Source organism: Sardina pilchardus, chromosome 18 (genome assembly GCF_963854185.1).
Source record: "Sardina pilchardus chromosome 18, fSarPil1.1, whole genome shotgun sequence".
Taxonomy (NCBI): Eukaryota; Metazoa; Chordata; class Actinopteri; order Clupeiformes; family Clupeidae; genus Sardina; species Sardina pilchardus.
In genome coordinates, this window is record NC_085011.1 from 3,840,279 (window position 1) to 3,850,958 (window position 10,680).

The 10,680-nt window shown below is 39.6% G+C and overlaps 1 protein-coding gene across 2 annotated transcripts in view; it reads right to left on the bottom strand.

Moving 5' to 3' along the window:
• Positions 1 to 768: 768 nt before the first annotated feature.
• pik3ap1 (phosphoinositide-3-kinase adaptor protein 1) overlaps positions 769 to 10,680 on the bottom strand; it is a 19,833-nt gene continuing 9,921 nt past the window's right edge. For both annotated transcript variants that reach the window (XM_062519508.1, XM_062519509.1), the window contains exons 11-17: positions 10,404 to 10,466; positions 9,444 to 9,640; positions 8,954 to 9,023; positions 5,178 to 5,345; positions 3,659 to 3,729; positions 3,324 to 3,421; positions 769 to 1,711 (exon numbers count right to left, since the gene is read on the bottom strand). In XM_062519508.1, the coding sequence (XP_062375492.1) occupies positions 1,597 to 1,711; positions 3,324 to 3,421; positions 3,659 to 3,729; positions 5,178 to 5,345; positions 8,954 to 9,023; positions 9,444 to 9,640; positions 10,404 to 10,466 (782 nt within the window). In that variant the 3' untranslated portion in view covers positions 769 to 1,596. The remainder of the gene's footprint in view (positions 1,712 to 3,323; positions 3,422 to 3,658; positions 3,730 to 5,177; positions 5,346 to 8,953; positions 9,024 to 9,443; positions 9,641 to 10,403; positions 10,467 to 10,680) is intronic.

Here is a 10,680-nt window from a genome sequence, read left to right on the forward strand (position 1 = left end):
ATCGTCCCGAGTGGACGAGTCCCCAAAGTGGGTACGAAATATTCTTTGCTCGATGTCACTGCATTGTGTAGCCTACGTCAGCCAGGGTCCCAGGGGAACGGACAGTGTTAATGAAAACATAAATGTATTGTTTGGGGTTAAATATGCCAATTTCAAAATACCTATTTTAGAGAAAAGACTAGTATAGAAGCTTGGATAAAACGAGGGTTCAACTTAGTATTACCTACTGCTGAGTGGGCTTTGAGTAAACACACCTGATCGGTGTGTCATAGTATAACCAATGTGTTGATGATGAAGTGGCCTAAATTCAATGATTGGTAGGCTATCCACTCATGCGTATGTTGAAATAAAAGGGGGGAAATTAAAAAAACATGTTAAAGCAACTAAACTCGGGCAAAAAGATAGGATGAAGCCATGATCCAAATGTATGCAGTAGGCTAAGTGTTCCATATTAGTCAGAAAATGTTTAGGCATGCGTGACACTCACACTTTTTTATGGCATTTTTATGGATTTTATCGCTTAGTAGGCATAACAGTTCACAAAGATATTCAAACACCTCAAAAGTCTATACCAAGTATTCACATTGCGTCATTTACGTCAAAAGATGGCGCTGTTGATGAGGGAACTGAGGCGATGATTATGCTAAACTTGTGAAAAGCAAGTATAAACGCACCAGTGAATATAGTTCATTTTCACAAATACATAATTGGCAACAAGCTTTATCTTTGTCTGTGATTAATCCGTTTATATATATATAAAAAAAGCTGTCATAGTTATCACTTTATTAGGTTACACACATAAATCAACACAAAGGAGTGCATAAAACAGCCTAATATCTATAAAATGTCTCTAAAACATGCATACTTTTGTTCACATACACACAGCTTACTGTCATCATCATGTAAAGTACAGAAAAATAAATAAAAGCCATTGTTGAAGAAATTGTAGGCTTGCACATTTTGGTTTGTTCGATTTTCTTTGTCAGCACAATTATTATGTATTATTATGATACTTCAGTTTGTAATAGTCTACTGAATTACTCAGACACAACCAACATGACACTACCATAGATTTGCATACTAATTGTGTGCTTAATGGGGAAAACAAGACCACGAGAACATCAAGACCACCAAGAAGTTCTCAAGCAGTTGAGATTTTTCAGTTCACAAAATGGTACGTCTTAATGTATATTGCATCCTGAAAGACACTGAACAATGAAAATGAATGAGCAAACAAAATCAGTCTTTTTTGTATGCATCCAAAAATGTGAAAGCTACGACCGAAGGAAAATGTATTAGAACTACAGGTTATACGCACTTCATTGGCCAGCCACAATTCAAACCACTGAGATCCAAGGCAGACCTTGAGTTATGTCAGTCTATTTCACAAGCCACCACTTTTGGGAGGAAATGGCATGCCTTCACAACAGCGGTCTCAAGAAAGTCACACATTTGTCCAAAAGATTAAGCCCTTTCGTCACAGATAACGGTGTGAGCGCTCCATCGACCGACCTCGACTACCTGACATGCGGTAGTGGTTTTATACCTGAAAGTGAAAAGATGCGCTGCGACAGGTGGAAAAGGTCGAGGCGCGCATCACCGCAGCCTCCGTGGTACGGGCGGAGGTGGAATCGGTCTCTGTGGAGGAAGCTGGGGGAGGAGGCGGCTTGGACTCTGGATGTAGCGCTCGTTCAGCATGCTCTCAGGAGTCCTATAGAGGACATACAGTTACGCATTAAACATACACAAACACACTACATACAGATGATACATTCAGCATGCTCTCAGGAGTCCTATAGAGGACATACAGTTACGCATTAAACATACACAAACACACTACATACAGACGATACATTCAGCATGCTCTCAGGAGTCCTATAGAGGACATACAGTTACGCATTAAACATACACAAACACACAAACACACTACATACAGATGATACATTCAGCATGCTCTCAGGAGTCCTATAGAGGACATACAGTTACGCATTAAACATACACAAACACACTACATACAGACAATACATTCAGCATGCTCTCAAGAGTCCTATAGAGGACATACAGTTACGCATTAAACATACACAAACACACAAACACACTACATACAGACAATATTGCCGTCATTTCCCAACTATTAGCCACAGCTTATATTGTACATTGATTTTGCGAAAAGTCTTTAGCTAAGTTGATATGCTACTCATATGGTTCTTTTAACTTGCATAAAACACTGTCCTGCGGCTTATACACACAGTGCGGCTAATACACAAGAAATTGTATACACCTATAAATCTATGTACACAGTATACATAAATCTATAAAATACACATAAGCAAATCATAGACATTTAAATGTACAGTATTTAGACATTTCTTATGCATATATGGGCCACCTGAGTAAAGACATACAGACACACAGCTGGAAAAGTTCAGAACTCAGAACCACATGCCCAAAGATCCTCCAGAACCTCATGGGCAATAATTGAAGAGATTGGCAAAGTCTAATGTGTCACACACACACATAAACACACACAAACACACACACACATAAACACACGCACACCTACACACGTGTCGCGTCGGTTAGGCAAAAGAAGCAGCCTCGTCTGTGGTTTGTCACCTCTCGTCTTAGTCTCAGCTGAGCTCTCACTCAGCGCCTATATAGACTCATATGTGGTGCCCCTTTCCTGTTTCACAGCACAGTGGGAGCTTTCTGTGATAGCATCTCTGTCAGTTACGGCAACGACGCTGCTTTTGATCAAGTGCAACCAGTTCCTTGATTCCTTTTCTTTGAGTAGATATCTTTATTTTTGTAACATGCAAGGCAGATTTAGTTGTTTATTTACTTTTCAGATAGACATCTTTTCTCACCAACATGTTTTTTATTCTGCTACACACCTCCTCCGCTTAGCCTACAAGTTTTGGGTCGCTGGCTCTATCTCTCTCTTCCTCCCTCTCTCTCTCTCTCTCTCTGTATTCAAAAACAGAGTTTGTGGTTTTTGTTTTTTATATGATCTAGTTCAGATCACAGGTTTCCAAGACGATCTTAGATGTCAATCACCCGCCTTCACCTGACCATGAAGTTTCGCAAGTGGGATGTGCTATTAATATCCTTGTCGCAGCTCGCAACAACCACGATGAGGGACTTTTTGAAATAGTTTGTGTGAAATGTGTGTGTTTTTGTCGTTGTATGGTTTCAAATGTATTTGACTTTTACTTCTAATGTAATATTTCTTGTTTACTGAAGCCACCCTGTCCCTGGTCTGGCGCCACAGCACTAGTCCCCACTATGAAAGCAGTGGCTTGTCCGCGTTCAGAAGCGCTCACCTTTCTGGAAGCCGAGGGGGTATTCTGGGAGGTGGAAGTGGGGGGTCGTCAACATATCGGGAGGGTCGTGGCGGCAGGGGGCCTAAATCTGGAGCATCCTAAAAGACAGACAGGTGGCAGACAGACAGAGAGAAAGAGAGAGAGAGAGAGAGAGAGAGAGAGACCCAGCATTTGAATGAAAGACTCCGGGTCAGTTGCCGATACTTTGCATGCAGGTTTGCAAGCAGCACCGATCCGTTGAAGCAGAACTGTGTGTGCACATGGGATTTGAAGCAGAAGTGTGTGTGTGTGTGTGCGAGCACATGGGATTTGAAAGAGGAACACTCGGTCTTCACCTCAAAGTCCCCCTCTGCTCCACTGCTGTAGCTGATGTTGCTCAGTGTGCTCAGGCGGTTGCTCTCGCTGCCTGTGGGTTAAAGCACACACAATCGCAAACACACAAATACGGGAAGGTGTTAGTGTGTGTTACCGGTTAATACACCCACAAGGCCATTCATCATGAAGTTGTATTTGCTGTGAAATGGTTTGGCCTGATTGCTGCTTTAGAGGGGGGAAATCCAGCCCAGAATCAACTCGCCTCGCTATCTAAACATCTTCTAAATCTAAACAAGTCGTCTGTACTGTAGCACCCATTTCATTCTGTACGCATCTCACAGCCTGCATTTCAGGTCGTCGTAGGCCTAGGTGTTACCGCCGCGTTCTTTACAGGGCTTTGGGGAGAGGTCGCGGGGAGTGACAGAGGCTGCTGTAAGGTGCAACCAAGAACCGATACAAACAGCAATAGCATGCCCACTTTAAGCTCACTGTAATCAGCCTGGCCAAAAGGCGTTAGCGGCTGACCGGGGATTCTCCTGACTCTCCTGATTCCCACCCCAATACTGCTGCAGTCTGGGCCAGATGTGTCTCTGAACCATCTGGGACTTACTTGAGTATTCTTTGAGTGCTATTTTGTAAGCCTGTACTGACATTTTTCATTTAACACGGCAACACTCCTCTGTCACACGCTAGACGTCAAACCCAACGCTCAAACAGGAACAAAATAGTTCCCTATGTAAGATGAACTAGATTAGAGCTCAGGGCCAAGTTGATATGATGGTCACAGAGCACACTTGTGCAACAAACAAAGGGTCTTGTGCATGAACTAAAGCTAGCGATGTGGCATGGAGGGGTACTCCACTGACCCAGTCATCGCACTTATAATAGTGTTCATGCTATTAAATATGTAAATAGAATTAAGTACATTTACTCTCTCATAATTTAAATTAAATTAAATGAAAGAAGTAAATTGAAGTAAACAAATTGACTCTCTCATAACAAAATTTGTTTTAGTTCATTTTTGCTTGTTGACCAACTTTGAACTTTACCAGTCATATACATAAGGGCACTATGTAACAAAGTGGTGTGTGTTTGTTCTGTGTTCTTCTTCTTTGTTCTGTGCAAGCATTGATAATTTCAGAAAAAACTTGCAACACCTGGATATTGATAGACTGATAGAATTATAAACACTCAACTTGTGGCGTGGTCCACAATGACATTTTCCATTATGAAACACTTAACATGTTAATAATAAGAACCAGTCGTATGAATTCAAAATAAAAACACTTAACATCTTAATAATAAGAACCAGTCGTATGAATTCAAAATAAAAACACTTAACATCTTAATAATAAGAAGCAGTCGTATGAATTCAAAATAAAACCACTTAACATGTTAATAATAAGAAGCAGTCGTATGAATTCAAAATAAAACCACTTAACATCTTAATAATAAGAAGCAGTCGTATGAATTCAAAATAAAAACACTTAACATGTTAATAATAAGAACCAGTCGTATGAATTCAAAATAAAAACTCACTGGAGTTGCTGGAGGTGCTGCCGGTCTGCCACCCTCCCCTCTGTAGAGTCCGGCTGACCGGGGGGGGCGGAGCAGAGGTCCTCACACCGGGCTCGTAAACGGCACACTCGACACTCACGCCCCCGGGCCACTGCAGGTTCCTCTGCATCGGCGGCGTTATGTCCAGATCTGACCCAACGAAAACCGACAAGGGACGGAGGAGGGATAAAGTTACCAGCATTACACTTCACTCTAGCGACACGACGGACCAACATTACACATCACTCTAGCGACAGGAAGGAGTAAAGTTACCAGCATTACACTTCACTCTAGCGACAGGACGCAGAGTAAAGTTACCAGCATTTCACTTCACTCTAGCGACAGGAAGGAGTAAAGTTACCAGCATTACACTTCACTCTAGCGACAGGATGGAATAAAGTTATCAGCATCACACTTCACTCTAGCGACAGGACACAGGAGTAAAGTTACCAGCATTACACTTCACTCTAGCGACAGGATGGAGTAAAGTTACCAGCATTACACTTCACTCTAGCGACAGGATGGAATAAAGTTTACTAGCATCACACTTCACTCTAGCGACAGGACGGAGTAAAGTTACCAGCATTACACATCACTCTAGCCACAGGACGGAGTAAAGTTACCAGCATTACACTTCACTCTAGCGACAGGACACAGGAGTAAAGTTACCAGCATTACACTTCACTCTAGCGACAGGATAGAGTAAAGTTACCAGCATTACACTTCACTCTAGCGACAGGACACAGGAGTAAAGTTTACTAGCATCACACTTCACTCAAGCGACAGGATGGAGTAAAGTTACCAGCATTTCACTTCACTCTAGCGACAGGACACAGGAGTAAAGTTACCAGCATTACACATCACTCATAGCGACAGGACGGAGTAAAGTTACCAGCATTACACATCACTTTAGCGACAGGATAGAGTAAAGTTACCAGCATCACACTTCACTCTAGCGACAGGACACAGGAGTAAAGTTTACTAGCATCACACTTCACTCAAGCGACAGGATGGAATAAAGTTATCAGCATCACACTTCACTCTAGCGACAGGACACAGGAGTAAAGTTTACTAGCATCACACTTCACTCAAGCGACAGGATGGAATAAAGTTATCAGCATCACACTTCACTCTAGCGACAGGATAGAGTAAAGTTACCAGCATCACACTTCACTCTAGCGACAGGACGGAGTTAAATTATCAGCATTACACTTCACTCTAGCGACAGGATGGAGTAAAGTTACCAGCATTACACTTCACTCTAGCGACAGGATGGAATAAAGTTTACTAGCATCACACTTCACTCTAGCGACAGGACGGAGTTAAATTATCAGCATTACACTTCACTCTAGCGACAGGACGGAGTAAAGTTACCAGCATTACACTTCACTCTAGCGACAGGACACAGGAGTAAAGTTTACTAGCATCACACTTCACTCTAGCGACAGGATAGAGTAAAGTTACCAGCATTACACTTCACTCTAGCGACAGGATGGAGTAAAGTTACCAACATTACACTTCACTCTAGCGACAGGACGGAGTTAAATTATCAGCATTACACTTCACTCTAGCGACAGGATGGAATAAAGTTATCAGCATCACACTTCACTCTAGCGACAGGACGGAGTTAAATTATCAGCATTACACATCACTCTAGTGACAGGACGTCAGGTGACACCCAATATAGTACAGTATGTTCCAAGGTAATGCCAAACCAATAATAATCCACATTATATCTGTTCAGGATACACCTGTGGTGTAATTTTAGTGAGTCAAAAATGAAAAAACTTCAAGTGGCTTATAATGATGCACTGAGAATTGTGCTTAAAATTCCTGGGTGGAGTAGTGCCAGTGAAATGTTTGTATCCAACAATGTGCCCACTTTTAATGCTGTTTTAAGAAATTTTATGTATAGATTCATGTGCAGACTGACAGGGTCTAAGAATGAGGTTATTGTCTCCATAGTTAATGTTTCTAAGAGTGACACAAGGTACACATCTTGCTTTTGGAAACATTGGACCCATTGTCTGTATAGGTTGTATAAATGATGCATCATATGCTTTATTCTTAAATGTCTTGTATTGTTATATATTTATTCTTATTTGTACTGTGTTGTCTCTATGGACCTTTGTGTCTTGAATAAAGTTGATATATATATATAGCCTACTTAGTTAACCCTTAGATGCATAAGTGGGGTCAAAAATGACCCCAGAGGTTGTTTTCTTGCAGCATCTTCTTCATTTTATTTTTTTTTCATTTAACCTTCTATGTATTCCCCAAATAGGTTGTCTTTGACATGAGGCCATTTGGATTTGTGTCTAACTGTTATATTTTTAAAGTAATTTAATGTTTTGTATCAGTACCACCGATCCGCATAGGTGGGGTCAAAAATGACCCCAAGCATTTTCTATGGAATTTCAAAAGTTAACCCTAGGATCTTTTGATTTTTATCAACTGTGGCAGTCAGGTATACATTTACTGTTGATTATCACATCTCATGTCAGCAGTTTCACCATCCTGAAGGCTATTTTTACACAACAACATAAATCTAAGTATCATCATATAATGTGGCGGCCAAGCGTTCATAGCGACGTCGCTTTTTGATCCTTCGATGTCCGCTCTTCCTATAATTGTGAAGCAGAATTCACCAAGCGATATTTACAGAGGGATTTGTTGATATAGCGTTCTTGGCCTGATTTGTATGACTTTTTATGCCTAAAAATAGGGCAAAAATCAATTTTTTTAAGCCAATTGGCAGTACCTTCTGATTTACTGGATAACATAAGAAGATATTCATAATCACCTCTGTAAATGTTTTTTTATTTGATATATTAACACTACAAAAAAAATATTTTCAACCTGGCTTTTTCCAATGGTCAGATTCTTCGCATCAAAACATATATGCAAATTAGCGCATATTTAATTAGACATTACCTAATTAGCATATTTAAACATAAATACAGAAAACTTGCAATACGTTTTTTTCTCCTATTTATGTGAGTATTCAACTGGTAAAGTTTCATGAAGATATCTCTAAGTTAAAAATTGTACCCTATTCACCTATGTTGAGATAATTTTAGGATGTTTACCTTTTTTGCCTATCTAAAAGCTGTTTTGTAATAAAATGTTAATAAAAAGTGATGCATCAATATGTCCAACATGAAATAAAAACATTTTAGACAAATATATAATAAAAATCATCATCTTTAACCAAAATGAGAGACATTATTTGAGTTTACAGCAAAAAACGCATGCATTCTAATTGGGGTCATTTTTGACCCCACTCATGGAAGAGTGTAGGTATTGGTAGCCTATGCATCTAAGGGTTAACTTGATTTTATATATTATATTGTAGTATATTATAGTATTTTTTCACTTTCATATTTGCAAATCGCTTTGGACAAAAGTGTCTGTCGAAGTCAAGAACCATAACCATGTTAATACTAATGATTACAGTAAACAGAGACAGCCAGAATCAGATCCAATTATCTTATGCGTTACTGTTGAATCTGGTTGCTTTACTCATATCATGTACACATAAATTTGAATTTGTTTAGCAAAATGTTTGATTTTTTTTATAAGTAAAGTATACTGTTTATAAGTGAACCTAATACCCAATCAATCTTTTGTTTCTCCTTTTCTATGTGTTTTTATTTATTATTTTGCACCATTTGTTTGACTAGAAGACTATTCAAACAATGTACTGTATGTATAATGTACAGGTATGCACTTTAAAAAAAAAAAACTTTTTTTCATACCTCCCATTGATGACTTCCCCTTCTCTTTATGCCGACGTGTGATGCTGTCACGCAAACGCTGAATATTTTCCTACACCAGAGGGATGAAAACATTACTTTCAACCACTGCATTATATCCTGTTCATGTAGAATATGTTATTTAAACTACAGCATTACATGTATATCTTGTTCATGTCTATGCTTTATTTCAACTGCAGCATTATATCCTGTTTATGCGTTCGCTTTTGTCCAAAGCTGACTTACAACAATATCAATAAACAGTACATACATCATGATCAGGCAGAATTAAGTAAAAAAAAACAGTCACAAGTTTGTGAACAGGTTAACAGATTCCTTATTTCTTCATAGCAAGGCAGGTATCAAAACATTTTTCAGACTATGCTTATAGCAATGCCTTAGCATATCGCTGCAATACAACTACAAGTATACTTTTGAGCATAACGCCATTTTTTATTAACAAAACTCTTTACATCTGGTAAGCATTACCCACCTGCTGATATCGTAAGGAGTTTCCCCGCTTGTCCTGATCAAACTTCCAGGCCTTAAACTCCTGCACGGCCTCTTCCACAGTCAGCGACCCCACCTTCACTCTCTCCTGCAGGGCAATGAGCTGCCTCTGGCCTGGCGTCTTCATCCCAGCGTACGGGTCATGGGCACTGCTTAGCAGTCTATCCCTCACAGGCCGCACTGATGAGGACGGTAGATAGAGAAGTATATTTACGTATTCATTTATATATTTAATATACTGTATATTCATACCCAAAGCTATTAGTTCCTTAAATGCCTGTTTTGGCTTCAGTCTTGTCATGTTGTGTTGTCATTAATGTGTGTTACATGTCAGCAAAAACACATTCCTATCAACTGTATTTTTATGTTGTAATGTAATAATATATTTGTATAATATTTACCATACCAAAAATCTGAAAAAGCATTGAAGGCACAAGGAACTTAGGTATGGGACAGATATAACTCAATATTGCTTGTTTTGGAGCAGACTGGATATTACAGTGCATACGCTGGCTCCAAAATCACTAACTGTAAAATCTGCAATATCAATAGCCATTTGTTGTCAGACCCTTGTCATTGTTTCAGTGTGAGCAGTGACAAAGCTATAGTGTGAAAACTGATGGTGTTTTATTCCGGGCTCTTGCCACATTGTGCTTTGTGCACATTCAGTATAGTTTAAAAGTTGAAATGGTATTCTCAAGCAGAGATCAATCAAAACAAAATTATAGATTCCATATTGGAATGAGGATGAAAAGGCACATCAGATCTCCCTGACCCCCTAGTCAGTGGGAATACAATACATTTGGTCAGTGAGTAAAATAGACTAACATCACATAACTGAAAAATGTAACCTGCGTATTTCTGACTTTCTAAGAAGCACTGCAAAATGTGTCTTGCTGATGACAAATTGAGCATAAGTGGACTGAATAGTGACATTACTCACCCTGTGTGGGCGGCTGGTCTTGGCGATTGCATTGGGAGTAGGTGCTGTCTTTCTCAGAAAACACTGCAAAGACACAGACCAAAGGTATATCAGTCGCGGCTGTGTGGTTTAGTTGGTGCTGTGGCTGCAAGTTCGTGTGTACTTTCACTCCAAGTGTGAAATTGAAACAAAATTGTCTAGAGTGTTAGATTAAACGTACACAGTTCCTGCAAACAACAAACAACATTTGGCTAATCATAGACTTGGCACACTACATATATATATATATATATATATA